Source organism: Pristis pectinata, chromosome 19 (genome assembly GCF_009764475.1).
Source record: "Pristis pectinata isolate sPriPec2 chromosome 19, sPriPec2.1.pri, whole genome shotgun sequence".
In the NCBI taxonomy this organism is placed as follows: Eukaryota; Metazoa; Chordata; class Chondrichthyes; order Rhinopristiformes; family Pristidae; genus Pristis; species Pristis pectinata.
The window spans coordinates 23,568,350-23,589,933 of NC_067423.1; the positions used below are offsets into that span (position 1 = coordinate 23,568,350).

At 39.9% G+C, this 21,584-nt stretch overlaps 1 protein-coding gene across 1 annotated transcript in view; it reads right to left on the reverse strand.

Annotated features, from left to right (window-relative positions):
- Positions 1–21,291, reverse strand: part of panx2 (pannexin 2) — a 36,401-nt gene extending 15,110 nt beyond the window's left edge. The window contains exons 1-2 of the mRNA XM_052034151.1: positions 20,753–21,291; positions 20,052–20,367 (exon numbers count right to left, since the gene is read on the reverse strand). Coding sequence (XP_051890111.1) covers positions 20,052–20,277 — 226 coding nt within the window. The 5' untranslated portion in view covers positions 20,278–20,367; positions 20,753–21,291. The remainder of the gene's footprint in view (positions 1–20,051; positions 20,368–20,752) is intronic.
- Between the last annotated feature and the right edge of the window lie 293 nt (positions 21,292–21,584).

Here is a 21,584-nt window from a genome sequence, read left to right on the forward strand (position 1 = left end):
CAGATAATGAAAATTGAAACAGAAAATGCTGGAAATACTCTAGGTAAGCAGCATCTATGGAGAGAGAAATTGAGTGTAAGATTCAGATTTATAATTTTTATCATTGCTTGAAAAGTTAATTCTGTTTCTCCCTGCTGAGATATTGTCTGATCTGTTGATTATTTCCAGAATTTTCTGTTTTATATCTTGTCTGGGTCAGCTGTGTCCTTGTTTTAGGAAGAGCCAATGCCACAGATTTCTCTTTGTTCACTGTCAATGGTACCCTTCAATTGGCTAGAAAGGATGCACTACTGGCACCTATGTGGGAACGCCTAAATACAATGTAAAAGGCCATTTTGGCCTGGTATCCAGTCTTCTTGGTAGTAGAGCAAATCTGAGAAGAAGGAAGTTTAATCTGCCTGGAAATCATGTACAGTTGGTAGCAATAAACATGCTCCATTGTTGCATCAGTGTATTGTACTTTGCTTCTGAAATCCATTATATCGATTTCAATGGAATGAACTTTGGAGGTAGAGTACAATCCACTCACATGGATATACAGTATAGTCTGTTTGGCATTGCTGACCAGGCATGAATTCTCAAGTAAGCTTGTCTCTATATATGAAAAATAGGCCCAGGAACTGGTTAAATATTTGTCTTAAGCATTCATTTGCTATAAACTAAGTTTATTGCACAGGTTGAAAAGGTCATAAGCTTCAGCCACAGCTTCAGCTAAACCTGCAAGGTGCATATTTTTCAAGCACAAGCCAATGATAGAAGAATTTTACCAGAGCATTCCCAAGCACTAGGATTATTGCAGGCACATCTTGGTAACCAGGTTGTATAATAAAATATTCAGACAAAGTCAATTATTGACATTCATTATGACATCCAGTCGTGTGTGCAACCTAAATGGAGTTACTCTCACTGGTAAGAAAGGTAATCGTTATGAAATCTGCTAACACATCACGTCCCAGAGAAACCAACAAACAGATCTCACAATCAAATGCATATAAATTCAATTTAACCAGAAGAGTATTCACAGTTTTCAATATGGCTGGGTGAGTTCATTTTGGTTGCAGCAGAAAACAGAATCAGTAAGTTGCTTTTCTCAGCCAGAGATTAAAAGCAGATGCCAAGTTATCCTCACCCACGACATAAGATGAATTTTCTCTCCTGCTATTTGGTTTGAAGAGAACGAAATTCAATCCAGTTTCCTCATTATAGCAGTTCCAGTAAATAAGTAGACATGGGCAAAAGAAATGCAACACTGCTGGAAAACTCTAAAGAATTCCACGTCCATTTTTTAAGTTTGCTCCTATCTCCAAATTTGTAAAAAAAGGGTAACAAATACCATTTTGTTTGGGAAAGACCGATTTTGAGAAACCTATGAAAAGGTAGGGGATACAAAAAAAATTAGCATTGAACATTAGCCTAGGCGTGCAAGAAGAATTCACAGTTATGAAACAATGATAAATAAAATCACAAGCTCTGATGTCAATGGAGTGTAAAATCAGGCAGCTTGTAAAATGGGTTTCAGACCAGTATTTACCAGAGAGGTTAGGTTACCACTGATGATAATGATACTGATTTGTGACTGTCTTATTGATCAGTTTTTCTATGACTGTGCATTTTTATTTTAAATGGCTATATTTGGAAAGCAAAATAGTGTGGATGCTAAATATCTGAAATAAAAACAGAATATTCTGGAAATGCTCAGCAAGTCTGATACCATCTACCAAGAGAGAAACTGTTGAAACATTAACTTTGTCCCTCCACTGCAGCTGCCTCACCCTTGTGTATTTGCACTTGTTTCTACAACTTCACCTCAAACTAATTTTAATCTTCAGTTTTTGCTCGGAACAGCAAAATTTTGCTCCATTCACTTTTGGTTTATAACAAGTGTCCACTGGAAAAAAACATGTTCCGGTACAAGCCAACCAAAGAAGTATTAATTTTATTTAGTATTTAAGTACATGGGGTTCACATATTTTTGGATTTGATCACAGTGCAATTTGTGGAAATTCATGCATCTGAGATGATCCTAAATTTCAGATGGTGATCTGCGCTCAGGAAGCAGACCCAGTTACTAAAGATGAAGGGAAGAGACAAATGAACGTAAGAATATGTAAGTAAACATTTGTAACAATTAAAATAAAAGTGGCCGAAATTGAATTCAGGATTACGGGAATGGATAAAAGCTTGGTTTGAAATTGCTGGCTCATTGAATTCCAGGCTATGGGAACGTGGGATCTTTGGTGGGGCTACAGGGAAGGAAATTTTGTCATAGAGCAACAATGACAGGAATGATCAAGTCCTTTTTTGAATGAAAATAAAATTATTGACTAAGGTGTCGGGACAAATTGATAGCTCTGATCAGCAAAATATGCTTTCCACTTATTATTTAGTATTCCAAGATAAAACGGTAGTGCAAATATCTGTAGCATCCTGTCTCCCACCTTTGCCCTCCCCTCCTCCCACCTCACTCCATCAGCCTTTCAATTTTTTTTCTCTTTTTCTGCCTCCATCTATCATCCACCTGTCACTGTCTCCCATCTCCACCTCCTTGGCCTCCCCCACCTGGCGCAACCTGCCTGTCATCTTTCCCCCCTCCTCAGTCCACCAATTACTTCAGGCTCCTGTCTCTCCACTCCCCGTCTCCTCTTTATACTGGCCATCACCCCTCTCCACTCTCGGTGATGATGCAAGGTTCAACCTGAAATGTCAACAATTCCTTTCCCCCCACAGATGCTGCTTGACCCGCTGAGTTCCTTCAGCAGATTATTTGTTGCTCCAGATTACAACATCTGCAGTCTCTTGTGTCTCTAGTAGTAGAATAACTTCTTTGTAGTTGAGAACTAAACCTCTCTTTGGTCCCATGGAAAAGGGATGAGTCCCAGCCAGATATGGACATCTAAATTCTGATAAACATTGCCGGCATAGGCTTCATGCTGAGCATAGAAATAGGTAGCATTGCCTAATAGGGAAATTAAACTAACTGCTCTTAACCACATTGATGTCAGGTTGAATCATTGACCTCCAGAATATTTTTATAACATGCATAATGTTATACTAGTTATCTCTGTTCATAGAAATAACATTGCTAAGTGTAGCCTTATTTGGGATGAAGAAGTGGTGTATAAAGAGTAAAAATATTATTGTTTAATTCATTATTTTATCAATAATCCAACCACCATATTTAAATGAGTTATTTTTAGTCAATAAACAGTTCAATAGAATGATATCTTTGCTCTGACATATGTATGCCAAATCTTGTTAACGCAGAAAATATACTCAGCTGATAGCTCAAGAATATTCATTCATTTTTAAACAAATTAGCATAGGTGAAGAATCATTTCAAGCCCTGAGCTTGCGCTTTATATTGCTGATATTGGAGTACAGATGGTCTCAGATGAATTCATGAACTATTTACCATCCACATTCATCAATCCAATCACAAATTCTATATATATGCTCTGCACCAGTGGTATGCAACAATTGCCTATCGTGAATATGAAAGATTCATGCTTACTGCAGTCATAAATCTATACTGAAGAGCAAAAGAATACTTCCAGTTCAACTATACAGTGCCTTATAGCTGTGCCATTCTGTTCAGAAATTAAATCCATCTATAGTGGATTATTTCTGCTGTGTGAATAGAGCTCCATGGTTCAATTGGATCTAGGCTTATCAAATAAGCTAATTTTAAGTTGCCCACTGTCACAATTTTCTGCAGAGCATCATTCCAAATAAAATTAATGAAAGCAAGACAAACATAATGAACTCCAGAAAATGCCCTGTGTAAAGTAAGACTGCTGCAAAGGGAGAAAAGGAGAAAAAAAGGAGTTGTGTACAAATAGAGGATTGGGAGGTGATGCAAAACACTAGCCTAAGACCATATCTGTTAGACTTACAAAGAATATAAAGAAATGAGTTATCCCCTTTATGTATGCTGAGTAAATGACGGAAATGACAAAAATAATAGGTAATTTCCTGATTCTTTCCCTTATTCTGCAATATTCATTTTGAATAGCAAAACTTCACTCTAGGGTTTTTTATTTATTTTTGCTCAATGTTGCAATTTTGAAACCTTAACTTTCATATTTTTCCAATGTTCTTGGTATTAAAATGTCCAGTGAGGAAATATTGCAACAGTGAAACACTGGACATTGTTGCACAAAATTAAAACTCTCCTTGTCTGACAAATGGGAAATGATGTAGAATTCCATCAAGTTCCCTTTGAAAATAGAGTTAAGTTGCAGCCACTGAGTAAGCCTTTTTGCCAATTGAGCAGTATTTCAAAGTGATTATGTGAACCCAGATGTTTCTGAAAGGTGGCAATGTTTTGCCTCCTCCTGTGTTGTAACTTCGATGGATTCTATTTTTTATTAAAATGTTTTTCATCTGATAACTTTATTAGTTCTCAAAGAAATCCAACATACTTATGAGGCATGACCTATTATTTGATGAACAGCTCTGTTCCATAATTTGAGATGCATAACTTGAATGTCCCATGGAATGTTCTTTAAATATTTTACAACAATGAAAGTTAAACTAAATGGTCTGAAATACTCCAGTTAATATTGTGCCTTTCTTTGAAGATGGGGATCATACTTCAATGATCTTTGAAAGGATATTTATGAAGGAGCTAAAACTATCTAACAGAACCATTTTCCCCAACTTTTAGAGGCTATATTTAATCTGATCCAGGTGCTTTTTATTGGCCCTTAGAGCTAAGTTTTTCTTTGAAGAGGAGGGAAACACTTCTTTAAATTATTGATGTCCTGTTAAGAAAATGGCTTTTGCATATAATGTTGCAGGTATAATGGAAGTTTCATTAAGGATGTTCAAACAGCTGGAATCTCCTTAACTGCTGTAAATGAGGATGACTTTATAAATACTGCTCTTGGGAACAGGAAAAAGCAGCCTGAGTGCATTGCAGCATTCTGTAATGCACCTCCTGAGGGAGTAGTGAAGGCAGGTACTCTCACATTAAAGAAGTATCCAGATGAACATTTGAAACAACAGGTCATGGAAGGCAACAGACCAAGTGTTTGTCAATGGGATTAGTATAATTGGTACTTGATAGTCAGCATAGGCATGGTGGTCCAAAGGGCCTGTTTCTGTGTTGTATGTCTCCATGATTACCTTTTGGAGAATTGTTATGCTTTATGCTGTAAGAGGAAGCTCCCACCCCCAACCTCATACCAACAAGTCATGGGCAAAATTAATGGAAGATGCACAGCAGAGTTTGTCTATCTAGGCACAGTAGCATGAAAGTGAAGGAGCACAGAGGTAAAGTTTTTTGCCAATACCATTTAAACTAATGGTGGTTCGACAGACACAGGGAAAATTCAATCATTTGCTCCAATTTTAATTTGAGGGTTTTTTGTTGACAGATAAGTTTAGATACCAGCTCAAAAGAAAGGACAAATAATCTTAACTCCTTCATTTTTTCAAATGTCATAGACTGATTTACTGTCCTTTAGGCTTGGAGCTTATAGTATGCAATAAAAGAAAACATCATGAAACCAAAATACCGAAGATACTATAAATCTGAGGAAAATGCAGAAATTTCTGGAAATAAGCACCAAAAAAAAAGCGATCATTTGTGCACACATAAAGCCAAGCCACTTTTTTTTATTGCTGGAGGGTGGATTAAAAAGGCTGCGTGGGAAGTTGAAGAGAAATGGGGAGCAGAACTTGGTGCAAATGGAAATGCAAAAGTGAACCAGGGAATCACAGAGGTAACAGTCTTGTCAGAATGCTGAAAGGAGGAGGGAGGGGAAGATGTGAATGGTAGTGGCATCACATTGGAGGTGGGGAGAATCATTGAGGATGACCCACTGAATCTAGAGGTTGGTGGGGTGGAAGGTGTGGGCACGTGGAACCATATGCTTGCTCAGGATGGAAGGAGAGGGAGAGGAAGAGATGAAACGTAGGAAATGGAACAGACATGGTTGAGAATCCTGTCAATCATGGTAGAAGGGAAATCATAGTAAAAGAAAAAAGAAGACATCTCAAAAACACGATTGTGATATGTGTTGTCATCAGAACAGACGTGGTGGAGCCAGAGAAACTGGGAGAAAGAAATGGAGTCCTTACAGGGAGCAGGGTGAGAGAAGGTGCAGTTAAAATAGCCGAGAAAGTCTGAGGGCTTGTCATAGATATTGGACAGTAATCTATCACCTGAGATGGCAATCCGGGGTTGGAGGAAGAGAATGGACAGAGGTGGACGATGGAGATATTGAGTTTTGTACGAGAGCAGAAAGCAGCTAAGTGTACCAGAAAAAGAGGTGAGGAAGGGGGCTACATTGGCTAGAAACAAGAGCTGTTCCACGTATTCCACAAAGAGACAGGCACACCTTGGACCACCCCAGGTTCCCACAACTACATCTCTGATCAGAAGGAAGTAGGTAGAGTTAAAGGAGAAATTGTTCAACATGAGAAGGAGTTCAGCCAAGGGAAAGATTGTGTTGGTAGAGGGGGAAGAGTTGGACATCTATTTAAGGAAGCGGCAAAGGACATTTTGGCCATCCTGGTGTGGGATGGAGTATAGAGGATCTGGCCATTCATGGTGAAAAGGAATAAGTTGGGACCAGGAAATGAGAATGTGGCAAAGAGGGCATCAAAGGTGTCATGGATATTACTAGGAAAACACTCAGCAAGGGGAGCAATAAAGTAGGAAGGAGTAAGTTCTCTGGACAAGAGCAGACTGAAATATTGGGTCTATTTGAGCTTGTGGATCTTGAGGACTAGGTAGAAGCAGGGCTACATGGTTAGTGAACCATGAGACTGGAGACCATGAAGGAATGACCTTCAGAGAATATGAAGTCAATAGCTGCCTAGGAGACAATGGGCTGATGTTCACTGGTGGGGTCAAGGTCCAGAGAAGGGTTCGAGGAGGTGTTGGAGAACTGGCAGTCAGCCTCTTTGAGGTAGAGGTCAGTTTGCCAAACAATGCCTGTTCTTTGAATGCACAGTTGTGATCCCCCAGAATCACCAAACCCAGACCCCATCAAAGCTTTGGCTGAGGCCTCAGCAAAAGAGCTGAACCGCAACGGTGAGCATGCCCTTGACATCAGCAGCATTTTCTTCAATGAGGCACTAATTGATAAAATTCGATTCAAAGGGGTTCAGGGGAAAAAAAAATTCCATGAAATCATCCCTCAGACAAAAGAACATCGTTGTGGTTGCTGAAGGCTAATCATAGGGCGGCCCAGTGGCACAAATTATAGAGCTGCTGGCTCACGGCGCCAGAGATCCAGGTTCAATCCTGACCTCGGGTGTTGTCTGTGTGAAGATTGCACATTATCCCTGTGACTGCATGTGTTTCCTCTGGATGCTGCAGTTTCCTCCCACATCCCCAAAAACATGCAATGGTACCAATAGTAAATTGGTAAGTAGGTGAGTAGTAGAACCTGGCTGGGGGGTGGTGTGGGGCCTGCGAGTTGATGACAATGTGGGAAGAATAAAATTTAGGATTAGTATAAATGGGTGGTTGATGGTTGGCGCAGACTTGGTGGACAGAAGGGCCTGTTTTTGTGCTGTATCTCTCTCTATGGCTCGAGCCCCAGGCCTTCACTGCAGTAGTTCATCAAGGCAGCGTCCTAGGCTGAACCACCATCAGCTGCTCCATCAGTGACATTCCTTCTGCCATAAGATCAGAAGTGGGGATGGTCACTGATGATTGCATAAGTGTTCAGTTCTAGTCGTGATGATTGAGATGCTGCAGTGGTCTGTAACGGCATGCGACACAACCTGGACAACATCCAGGCTAAATCTGATATTTGGCAGGTAACAGTTACACCACACAAGTGCCAGGCAGTAAGCAAGTCAATGCAGACAGTGTTTTCTCTTGACATTCAATGTCATTATCATTTTTTAATCCCTCGTCATCAATATCCTGGGAGCCATCACAGACCAGAATCTTTCTGGATGAATTATATGTGGCTTCTAGAGTCTGTTAGTTTCTGACTCCCAATGCCTTTTCACCATTATGGAAAGCACAAATCAGGGGTGTGATGGAATACTCTCCACTTTCCTGGATGAATTCCAGCAACACTGAAGAAGCTCAACGTCATCCATAACAAAGTAGTCCACCCGCTGGCAACCCATCCATCACATTAATCCTTCAGTTTCTCTAACACCAGTTTAGTGCAGGTGAAATGTATACCATTTACTGCCTTCTTCTAAACATGTGAACTTCTCCATACAGGAAGACAAGGACAGGGAGCAATGGGAGCAGCACCACCTCTAGGTTCCCCTTCAATCCACACAGTACCCTCACTTGGAAGTACATTGCCATTCCTTCATTGGCATTGGGTCAAAACCCTGGAATATCCTGTATAGCACAATGAGTGCATCTTCATAATAGAGTCAACAGCTGTTCATGTAACCAGCTTACCAGTACCTTCTCATGGGCAACGAAAGACAAGCAATAAAGCTGGCATTCCCAACTACATCCACATTCGAGAAGGAATAAATGAAAAAAAGCTCTTGAGCAACAGCTCTTACATATCAAACAGAAAGAAGATGATAATCATCTGACCACTTTGAACCAGGCCACTGCCAATATGGTTACGACAAAACCAATTAACCAGAGCCATTGCTTCTACAACCACATCTCTTTCCGTAGCAAATGCTAGTTGTCTGCAACAATTCTGATCTGCTTTTCACGGCTTTTACATGCCCCTTGGTTTGTTTTTTTCTCTCTCTAACTTCCCCTATCAACCAGACAGCTTCATAAACAGCATATCACCATGGCAAGTAAGGCCTCACCCAATCAGTGATATTCCCTTTGTCTTATACATCACTCCCACTCCCACTCCCACTCTACAACTTAAAACTAACATAGTTTCTCATTTTGCCAGTTCTAATGAAGGATCTTTGGCCTGAAACATTAACTCTGTTTCCTTTACCACTGATGCTACCTGACCTGCTGAGTTTTTCTAGTAATTTCTGTTTTTATTTCAGATTTCCAGCATCTGTACATTTTTGATCGTTATCATGATGATGTACTTTGTTATTTATAGATGAGTCTTAGGGAGCATAATATTCCAGTCAGCAACAACATTGTTGTAAATGAGAGTGGGTGGAGTTTGGAACACCACGATATAAGATGATGCAGATTGTATACTGTCACGGGTAACCAGCAAGCAACACATTTATACCTAATTGCAAATGGAAAATCCATATCAGTATGTTGCATACAGGTTACCCTTGACACTTCCATAAGCAGACTCATATCCCTCATGATCAATTTAGCCTTGCTATCCAATTTCTTGTTGACTCAATTCCTTTGAGATTTCTTGCAGACACCTCTGGTAGCATTCACTCATCAAAAGTGCTGTTACTTTCAATTAGTTAACTCTTCTTTGTTATTGACCTGTGATACAGTTGACATTTATTGTACATATAACCTGAGCATGTGGTTTGTATGGGGCAGGAAGCAAATTTCAACTGTGACAATTTTATTCTAATGAAGATCCTTTATGAAAGGATAATATTACTATTATACACTACATGAATGTTTTTTTTTCCTTTCTGATGTATTTGAACAGAAATTCTGAGCACATTACACTTGCATGAGCACTTGTATCCTGTCCTTAATCACGACCCCCTCTTCATGGAGTTGACCCATTTCTCCGATGTTTGCTCTCTCAAACTTCATTCAATGAGATTTTCAATGAGATGCTGAAGGTATTAGGGGGTATAGGAAAAAGGCAAGCCAATGAAGTTAGAATCATAGAGTATAGCATTATACAGCATAGAAACAGGCCCTTCGGCCCATCACATCTATGCTAATCATGCCTATCTTTACTAATCCCACTTGTCCACATTAGTTCCATATCCCTCTATGTCCTGCTCATTCAAGTACCTGTCCTGATGCCTCTTAAATGCTGTTATTCTTCCTGCCTCCACCACTTCCTCCGGCAGCTCATTCCAGAGATCAACTACAATTGAAGAGAAAAATTAACCCCTCAAATCCCCTTGAAATCACCTCCCTCTCACTTTAAATCTATGCCTTATAATTTTGGATACCCCTACCATGGGAAACAAACTCTGGCTATCTACCCTATCTATGCCTCTCATTATGTTATAAACCTCTATCGTGTCACCTCTCAGCTTCTTTCATTCCAGGGACAACTGACCAAGCCCATTCAATCCCTCTTCATAACGTAAATCCTCCAATCCAGATAGTTGCCTTAACCCAGAAGTTATTTCACAAATCAGCATTGTGCTCATTGAATGTCACCAGGGCTTGGGGTAATGCCTATTCCAATGTTCCAGCCTTTCTCCTGGGAATTCACATCTCTGTTAACTACCAGGCCTAAAACAGACAGAATGGTGCATTAAAACAAATGTGCTGCTACAGTAAGATTCAAAACTTTTACATGTGATGGTACAAACATCATTTTGGATTTATGATACAAAAGGCAATGTGCCAAATCAGATATAAAGCAAATCTTTAACTTCCAACAAGTCAAACACAAGACTTCAATTACAATGGTTTCTCAGGACTTAGGTTTTAAGAAATTCACTTTTAGTTTACTAGATTCTGTCAGTATGCACTTTCATTAGAAAAATGTCTTAAAAATGATAGACAGGTGGGGATCCTCATGTGGAACTTACCCTCAAGGACACTGCCAGCTTAACCTGGCCAGACAAAATCCTGCCCAACTTCCTTGTCAAAAATGTTCCCTGCAGCAATACCTCAACGAGATCGGATGAAGCTGTCAGTGAAGCACATTTGCCTTGCCATAATTTACCCTCTTTTTCCATTAACATCTGAAAATTGTCCTCAAGGAGTGTAATAAGGGGTAAATCAACCCTGGGGAGATTTCCAGCAATAACTTTTTGATGTTGCATATTTTCCCTTATGGAAAACAGTGAAGAATTCATCTGGAGGAACTAAATATTAATTAGACTGAAATATAATTTATGCTAAATAATGCACCTATTATAGTTCCTAGGTAAAAGAAAGAGTAATAGCAAATTCAGATCTGTAAAATTGATCATTTATAAGTGAAGTATCATAGAGTTGTTACAGCACAGAAGGCCAATAATGGTAGGTTGGAGGGATGAATAAAGGGCCAAACAAATACAGAGTTCTTACGAGTTGTAAGGCGAGAGAAGGTTACAGAGATAGGGAGGGACTGGCTATGGATGGTTAGATTTGAACATGAGAAGTGAATTTAAAAATGGAGATACTCAGGAATTGGGAGCCAATGTAAGTAAGTGAATGCAGTAATACTAAGTTAATGGAACTAACTACTAGTTAAAGTAGTGTCAGCAGGGATTTAGGTCTGCTTAACTTTATGGAGGTGGTTACTGGCTAGGAAAACATTGGAGATTGATAAAAAAAGACACGACTCCCTTGATAAGCATGGGTTAAGCACGTAAAAGAAGGATTTTCGTTCTTTATTCAGTGCAAGGAAAGTATTTGATGTACATAGCTATTCTTATTTGAGGGCATCTGCCAGAGCAAGAAAATTCAAGTGTACCATAAACAGTGGCTGGTGAGCTGTCGGTCCTACTTGGGATATTTAGTGGCAACTCAGTAATTGAGTGGGAAGCTTTCCCAGAGATCTATGAGGCTGAGCCATTGCATACCATATACTCAAGGGTGATTTTTGGACCATAGAGGAGCAAAGGGTCATGGGGAACAAGCAGGAAACAGTAGACATACATATCAAACTCCCAGAAACTGAAGTTTGATGATGACCAGATAATCTGCTTCAGTCTTGTAAATTGAAGGGTAAATATTGATCAGGAACAGACAGGTAAGTGGAGCTGTAGCCAAGATGGAATAAGCCAAGACCTTACTGAATGACAGAGGAGGTTTAATGTGCCAAATGGTTTACTCTTTCTCCTATTTCTTATGTGTTTAATTGTTTCCCTGTGGATGGCAGAATTAAAGATTCATTATGGCACAGAAGGAAGCATTTAACATTAGCCATTCCATGCCAGCACTCTGTAGAAGGGTAATGAGGCATATTCCTGACACCAGTGGGCTGCTGAGAACATTGTACTTAAGACCTAGCTGCAGTGCCACAAGAAAGTCACCAATATGAGCTGAGGTGCCATGGTAAGAGATCAAATGGAAGACCTTTTAGTTTGTCTGTTTGGCTCTGCACCACCTGTGGCCCTAGTACTGACAAAACGTCTTCTTCCACTTCCTACCTCATGGCAGCACTCAATAGTGAACTTCTCCTTGCAGCTGCTCTCTCTGCACTGCACCTGCTACTGCCTTCACGATTACTTCCCTCACTCCTCAAGTTTGCCCATCTGCTGCCTCTGGGGCAGCTTCACAAAGAAGCAGCAGAAAGGACAAATACCTTGGGAAACTGATTCCAGGGATTTGCAAAAGAATCATTTTAGCTTCAATCTAAGAGAAAATGATACAGTGTTCTGCAGGTTTGTTTGCAATAACATTGGTGTTCCATATTTATTCCATCAGGTAGGTATGAGGATTGGGAGTGAGAGAGGAAGGAAGGTTGGTGCATTTGAAGGGTAGAGGGAGTTTGATTTAATACAACTGTTTATGCTGAGTTCACACCTACAGAGCTGTGGCTGGTGGCAGCATTTCTGGTCTTTTCTTTTCCTGTTCATTTACGTCTTCCTGGATGAGAGCCCTTCCAGTGGGCTGCTCAGTCAAAGCTCTGGCTGAGATCACAAGCCAAAGGAGCAGAAGTAGGCCATTCGGCCCATCGAGTCTGCTCCATGAGCTAAACTAAAACTATTCCTATCTAGCCCCAATTTCTGGCCTTATCCCCATATCCCTTGATACCTTGACTAATTAGATACCTATCAATCTCCTCCTTAAGTGCCCCCAGTGATCGGGCCTCCACAGCTGTATGTGGCAAAAAATTCCAAAATTCACTACCCTCTGGCTAAAAAAAATTTCTTCTCATTTCTGTTTTAAACAGACACCCTCTAATTCTAAGACTGTGCCCTCTAGTCCTGGACTCACCCACCAAGGGAAACAGCTTAGACACATCTACTCTGTCCAGTCCTTTCAACATTCTAAATGTTTCTATGAGGTCCCCCTCCATTCTTCTGTACTCCAGTGAGTACAGTCCAAGAGCCGACAAACGCTCATCTTATGTAAGCCCTTACATTCCGGGAATCATCCTTGTAAATTTTTTCTGAACCTTCTCCAACATCAGTACATCCTTCCTAAGATAAGGAGCCCAAAACTGCACACAGTATTCCAAATGAAGCCTCACCAGTGCCCCATAGAGCCTTATCAACACTTCCTTACTTTTATACGTTATACCTCGCAAAATGAATGCCAACATAGCATTTGCTTTTTTTTACCGCCGATCCGACCTGGTGGTTAACCTTTAGGGTATCCTGCGTGAGGAAACCCAAGTCCCTTTGCAATTCTGTACTTTGAATTTTCTCCCCATCTAGATAATAATCTTCCCATTTATTTCTTTTTCCAAAGGGTACAACCGCACATTTCTCAACATTGAATCTCATCTGCCATTTCTTTGCCCATTCTCCTAAACTATCTAAGTCTCTCTGCAACCTTCCTGTTTCTTCAATACTCCCTACTCCTCCACCTATCTTGGTGTCACCTGCAAACTTAGCCACAAAACCATTTACTCCATAATCCAAATCACTGATGTACAATGTGAAAAGAAGCGGCCCCAACACCGACCCCTGCAGAACACCACTGGTAACTGGCAGCCAACCAGAACAGATCCCTTTATTCCTACCCTTTGCTTTCTGCCTACCAGCCAATGCTCCACCCATTCCAATATCCTATCTGTAATTCCATGAGCTCTCATCTTATTAATCAGCCTCTTGTGTGGCACCTTACCGAAGGCCTTTTGAAAGTCTAAATACACAACATCCACAGCCTCTCCGTTATCCATCCTACCTGAGATTTCCTTAAAAAACTCCAATAGGTTGGTCAGGCAGGATCTTCCCTTCATGAAACCATGCTGGCTTGGACCTATCTTGCCTTGCACCTCTAGGTATTCCATAACCTCATCCTTGAAGATTGAGATGGCCTTGCTCCTGTAGTACTTATCACTGATGCCCAGAGTTCTGTTTAGAATCATGAAGCAAGAGACCAAGAGCTTCTCCTTGCCACCATGCAGTTGACCCAACCTGGGTGAGAAAGGACAAGGAATTGAAAAGTGATAGAGAACAGAGGCGTCGGGAGAACTCTGAGAAACATGGGCATGGACCTAAGTGATCTGTTGCCTCTGGTCACAAACCAGAGGATGGAAAGCCTGTTGATGAAGATGCCAAGATTTTCCTATGGAACATACAGGTCAATGTGTTCTCCCTTGTTTGGCACCCTTCACATGAATGTTGGTGGCCTGAGAGCCATACCCTAAGCAGCAGCACACTGCAAACGACATGCTCTAACGTCAGTAGCCACAGCCTGGTTCAACCATAAGGTTTAGAAAATTCATGGTCACATGATCTTTACAACTGCAGGCAGTGCTGTGTGAGCCTAATTCATGGTTATTGCTGGAATAATTCCAGCCTCCCAAGAATGGAAAGCTGCTGGGCACACTGGTTCTCCCTTGAAGTAGAAATAACGGTTTTCTTGTTAGACCCTTGTGACGTAAACCTTCCAGTGTTCTCACTATCAGTGGCTGCGTGTTTCTCTCTCATTCCTTACTGTAGCCATTTGCTTTCATCCACCTTCTCCAGCTCCATTATCAGAGTCAGCAACAAACTATTTTACAACAACATCCCTCAAACTACGGGATCATTGCCACTGACAGCAACAATCAGAAATTGAGGCCCCTTGAAAGGCAAAGTGCTAAAACTCCTTAAAAACTGCTTTTCACAGCTATTTCCATCACAATAGCCAAGTAATGCCCTCCAACCCCACCAACAACTGAAAACAACTAACCAGAGAATTATCTTTATGCAGCTATCATTTTCAACACTGCTGCTACAATCTGTTTACCAATTTTGTCAACAAACAAAAACCAAGGCAGGATTAAGATTTGACAAATCCATGTTCACGCATACAATCTGGGAAAAGGATCCTTCACCCCTCGTATGGCCTTTACTGGATATTTTGATAAGGTCAGCTTTTTGTATAGGCAGCTAAAACCTTCTGAATAGGCAGCCAAACAGGATAACCACTTGACCAGTGAACTTCAGTAGCTTGTGGGAGATTGCAATCAGAAATTCGTCATCCACCCCACTGACCAATATTTGCCCAATTTATAACTGCTCCCCAGCATGACTGCACTGTGAGTGACATAATCTAAGAAGTATTTCCAACCAACTCGCTTTTTTGATTGCTTAAACAAATAAAGTGAATTAAGAAGAGGACATGGACACTAACAATAAGAAGATTTGTAGTCATGTCCTGAACATACATGCTCATCATCATATCATAAATGACTGCAATATGGTAAGGACTAGAGTGAAGAGTGAGAAATATATCCTGTAATCCGTCTATAAATCAATTTCTATGTAATAATTGGGACAATGACAGACTGATGTAAAATAAGTTTATTTATTAAAATTACAATGAACATGCAGCTGTCTTTTATACTTGAGACATGCACTTGAGGAACAGAATTTCTGATTCCTTTGACTAGCAAGAGCAGTAGTTGGACTTGCCTCAGTAACACATTGCAGAATATTGGGTGCAAAGGTGATGAAAGAGGTAAGCAACATTGTTGATGTCTCTGCAGCACAGAAGGAAAGGTTTCATCTACCTCATCAAAGATTTAAAATAGTTCTTGCAGGAATTTTATGCTTAAACTAGCCCTCATATTAAATTATTAGCAGGTGATTATATTTTTCAATGATGTTCCAAGCTTTGCTGGATTCGTGGACAGCAATCCCTCTCTTAGATCCTGATCTTAAAACTGATAATTATATCCAGAGTCCAAACGGGTTAAATATATTTAGCATTTACAATCTAGGTGCCACATAAGTTTTTATTGCAACCATAATGTTAATTGACATAACTATACTGGATTGTAGTCTTCCGGAGTCCAGCATTACCTGCAACTCAATGATGCAGCCTTAGGCTGCAAAGTTATAAGTGTCCAACAGCAACTTGTACAAAGTAACCTTCATGTGAAATGAATGCAGTCTTCCTCTAAGGAGCTTTTACATTCTCTGTGACAGTTAAGCGCTCTCATAGATGTTCTGCATTCAGTCATTATCGATGTAAGTACCACAGTAACTGTGCTAGTGCTTGTAGTACGGGTGCCTCTGAAGGTGTTCATTTTTTGCAGTGCTGCACACGATGTAAAGAGAAACATTGCACCATCCCAACTGATTCATCTCATCTGTGGAAGCAATAAAGGTAAAACAAGTCTTTCATCATTAGAAAAATTCTACAGCTATTAGTAGGACTCTGCTACATCAAACAGAAGTTGATGTATGCATTTGATAAAAAATCAGAATGGTGAAGTTAATGTATTCATCTAGAAAGGGGCATATACTTTTGATGGACACTTACCAGCATCAGCTAAGATGTTTCCTCCTCACATTTTCCAATCCATTTCAAGGTGTTGAGACTGAGCAGCTCACCCTCGCTTCAGATGGTTTCAATTCCTCCTCCTGTCAGTAGTTTTTCTGGTTGGTTGATGAGTGAACAGAGTTTTCTGTTTATTTGCTCACATCATTAAACCTTTCCACACAACATAATAAATCTCTTTTGTCAATAGAGATTGTTCTCAGCTATTTAGCAACTCCTTCTCAGGTTTCCAAATGAATTCCTGGATTCAGTATTGTTCTTCAATAAATTTAGTTTAGGCCTTGGCCTTCTTGATCATGAACCTTGCATTTATTTCAATAATGTTATCCTAAGATACAGGTGCCATTCTGGAAAGACTTATGCATCTGCATCACCAGAGAATATGTTTATTGGTCTTAACAGCTCAATAACTTCTATGTATTAATAACCATTGCACATCGAGGAATAATCAATATCCATATACAAAGAAAGAATGACAGTGTATTGTTGATAATAAGATGCATTGAATTTAAAAAAGTCAGCATAACAATTCAAAGTAAAGGAATTGAATCAATTTCAGTTGAAGTGCTGTTTATGGGGGCAAGTTCACAAATAAGCTGGCGTTTTATTTGTATAAATTAAAAAATGCCATCCTTATATTTTATAGAACAATTGATTCAATGGATCATTTGATAGTACAACTAAAATCTATACTTTCCCACCAATAGTCTTTAAACTTTTAATCAATTAATAAATCTCATTTATTTATCATATAGATCATCTATTTGAAGCCTCATCAATTGTCATATTTAACAAATTCGTCTCTGATCTGATTTCACAGATCAGCTCCATCACCAGTCTTAAATAAGGGTAACAGAACTCTGCAAGGCTTACCCCCAACACAAACAAATAAATTAATTAGGCATTAATGCCACCAGCAGCATACAGAACCATCAGTCAATGAAGGAATGAATGAGTGAAGATGTACATGTTGAAGGACGTTCAAGCACTGATCAAAAACTGTTGCTTCTACATTAAATTAAGAACAAAATTTTGCTGCTGACGCCTTCCATGGGATAGGATACTACCAGGGATTGTACGGCCCCCCCCTTTTTAACATCTACATGAATGAACAATCAATCTACCCAAACATAGGTTGCTTTATCTATGCCAATGGGTTGGAGCTTGCAGTATAAACTGGGGTCATTCCCTAGATCAATCATTATGGATCAAATCCAACCAAGACAAAGATCAGCCTCTTCCATTTACCCAACCAATTTGTGAACAAAGTGCTAAATACCAATTGGAATATCATCCATTTGATTCACTGCACAAATTCACTTAAATCCTGGGTGCCATTCAACCTTATACTCTCTTTCAAGGCCAAATAGAGAAGATGGGGAGGGACAGAGTTAATAAATAAAACAAAACCTTCCACAATGAAGCAAATTCAATAAGGGGTTCATAGCCACCCATAATCAGAACGTCCACATGATGCCCATGTAAGGAATATGGACACAGTGCTAGAAGACAGCTGCCACATCATCATAGCCAACCAACTAACATCAAGAGATTGCTTATCCCTTTGGAATAGTGTTGCCAGACCCCGACATTCTTTGGCACGAGGCACAACATAAGTATCAAGATCACTGTGCAGATTTCTCTGGAGGCACAGGAAGAAGGGATTACCAGGTAAATCCCAAACCACATTTGCACCTAACTTAGAAAATCAAGACCCTTTGGGATATTCTACCAGGTGTCAAGTTTGGTTGAATTTCCCCATTGTAAAATGAGAAAATTCTTGCATGTTAAAGATAGTAACTGCAAACAAAAGCAGACCTTGAAGTGCCTCTTGGTATCCCCACTGCTCAATGATAGCCCCTGCATAGTGGAAGATCTTCCTAGAGTCAAGCTGTGAGTGGTGAAATGTGCTTATTATTGGGAAAATACTTTAGTAGGTAGAAATAAAGAAAGAGAGACAACCTACTGGGTCTTTACCAGTTGATGCACCAATATACAGATGCCAACAAGAAATGTATAGACCACATATCTATCTCAAGCTTTTTACATTTACATAGGATAATGCTTATGCATCTGATTGCCAGCTTCTATCCCTTACTGTCTCTGCTCTGAAGTTTTCTGTGACTTAGAATATTAGAATGACACGTTATGAAGTCAAATGTGGTTAATTTGGTAAAATGTAATCTGCTCTGAAGTCTGTTGGAGTTGTTTCAAAAATCCATCTATTTCACCAATGTCCTCTCTACTACCAGTTTCACAGCATGTAGTGAACCAGTACTGCCTCTGGGGCAAAAAATACTTTTCATTAAAATGTCAATGCATCAACCCAGCAAGCAGTAAAAATGTTAATGCAAATATGTAATACATTACTATCAATATACTCTCCTCTAAATGGCAGGCTGAGAAGGTGTTCCAAGACAATATTACTGTGTGATACAGTGGGTTATTATTCTTCCTTTTTTATATATTTATAAATTTATAGTTATTATATATTGGGCTGTTTTCTTGCTAAGATATATAACAACTGGCTTTAAAACATTAAATTACAAAATAATGAATGAATAAAATAAACAGAATTCAAGTATTGTGTTTTTTTATCATAAGGTGCTTTCTTGCCTTTTAGAAAGAATTGACTGAACAATTAAATGAAAATGTTTGTACTAAGGGATAGATTTTTAATATTTAACGAAATCTGTTTAGTTACATTCCGTTTTCTTTCCTAAATCCGTTATGGTTCAGGGAATGTGTTAGGCAGGTTAAGTTACAAGTTGTAACTGCTGAATAATGCACGCTTGTTTTTCAGTACAACTGATTGATCAGGAGATTTTGTCTTTGAGCGTGGAGCTTTTAAAGCTTTAATGGAAGCTGGATTATTTTACAAATTTCAATTAAGTATTTAATGAGATTTTGAGGAATGGTCCTTTATGTGCATGAGTACTTAAATGGCAAATTTGCTTGCTTTGCTTTGGATGCTCCTTATTTTCATGAAATCAATGTCTTGCACCAGTTTCCAATTACATATAAATAAAAATTGCACGGTAGTACATCATCCATACAAGATTTAATCACAGGAAAAATCACTTAAAAAAAACCCCTCCTTCTCTCTGAATCTAAGTTAGGCTTGGCAAATATTTTTTATCAGGAAAACCTCCCCCTTTTAAAGTAAAGGTGAAAATCATACAAAAAATTAAAGAACTATTTAAACAGTATCTTTGAAGGATTGTGCGTTTCTGCATCATGGTGTGAACTCAACTGCAATCTTGATCGGCTAGAATTCTACAATTTAAAGGGAGGGCGGGCTTATAGGGCGCCTAAAACGTATAATGCAGTGGTCTACGTACAAACCTACTCAGTAAAGAGGTATCGCTGCCATTTGAAGGTCAGATGTCAACAATAAAAAAGTACCAATAAAAGTTCAAAGTAACAGGCACGCGGCAGAGCATAAAAATGAGAGTGTTTGCCGTGGCTCCACTGGAACTTCTGATAAGCATAATCTATCTTAATGTATAATAGAAACGCCGGGAGTGCCGCCCCGGTAGAGTTTAAAAATAATTGTCATGTTGTTGGGTTGTGTACTTCTCGATCTTCTTACCTGCAAAATTTTTAGTAAAGACCAATGTGACTAACAGGATGGGGATAATGACAGTCCCGATGGATACTACTCTGTCGAAGGGGAGCTCTAGCTTTAGTTGAACCATGAAGGCTGCAAAGGGCGAGCCTTTCTCATCTTGTTGCCCCGGAAGGATCAGCTCCTTGAGCTTTTCTCCAGCTAATAGCGCAGTAGCCATGTCTGGATGGTGATCTATGATGTTGTGCATTCGTCACTGAGTGCAGATATGATCCCTAAAACCGGCCTGTGCTCGATCTTCCTTTGCCGGAAAACGACTGAAATCCCCAAAGATCGCTTTCTGTTAACATATTAAAACAAAAGGCATCATGTTCATATATGCAGACTGTCACACACGCTAAACAACAGGAAAAATAGACCGAAGCACTAGCTCATCCGCCAACTCGCGGAAAACACTACATCATTGTTGCACCAAGCCACATCCCAAATCGCTGAGCTAAAGTAGAACACTATCTCCTCGCCCCCGCACCCCAGCCCCCACTGACTACATTACACTGAACCATTAGCTTATTGATTGCAAGAACATACAAAAGTATGGGAAGAAGGACATCCAGCTCCCCCTGCTCCTTATAGCGACAGCATTATCCAGAAAAACCCAAAACTGTACTACGTGTTATTAATTGAACTTTAAATAAACAGAGCAATAGAAAATATCCTTCACTCACCGAGCTGGAAAGATCAATTGCGTTGAAATCAGCTATTTCAATTCTCAGTGAGGAGATCGGAATAAACGTGTCTTCGCCGCTGGTTGGGGTTTACCAATTGCCCTCATTATTCATTACTGCATCGTTTATTATTGTCCTTCTGTGGTGTGATCACCTCCGTTTTTCTGACAACTTTCAGCAAGCCGATTGGAATTAGTGTGTATTTTGTTTTACAAACGTCGACGGAGCAATAGAAACAATTGCAACAGCAAAGGCAAGGCTGCCGCAGAATAAACTGAGTTCAGCACCATAGCCAGCGCTATCGGAGGGGGTGCTGTCCATTGATCGTGGATCGCGAGGTAAACACGTGAAATTGCGGTGAAACTGCCATTCCGCAGCCGGACGGGCAGCTGTGCACAGCACCCGGCTGCGTCCGATTCAGTTTTCACACGAGATAGTAAATCAACCGCATCCCAAGGCTCACCATGCGCTGAACGCCCTCTTACAAATTGTTGGATCCACTCGTATTAAAGGCTCGCTGAGATTTCGCCTGCAATCTACATGACTGCTGGCTTAACATATGCAGCACGTTTGTGGGAGACGCAATGAGATTGGTCTCCAGGAAACAACATGCCTGAGCCATGACGTGACTTTTCTCTTTCATGTGATTGTGCTCAGAAATAAACTGCCGATATTAAAAGGATTTTATTTTTTAAACAACCGAACTAACTTGTTAACGTTCAAATGTGTAGTCAAGCTTTATAGGTTCAAAAAAAAACATGTTCCCCTCCTCACCAACCACTCACACAGTAATCTCAGTAGTTCAGGGAGCTGCGGGGTAGTGCTGTTAAAG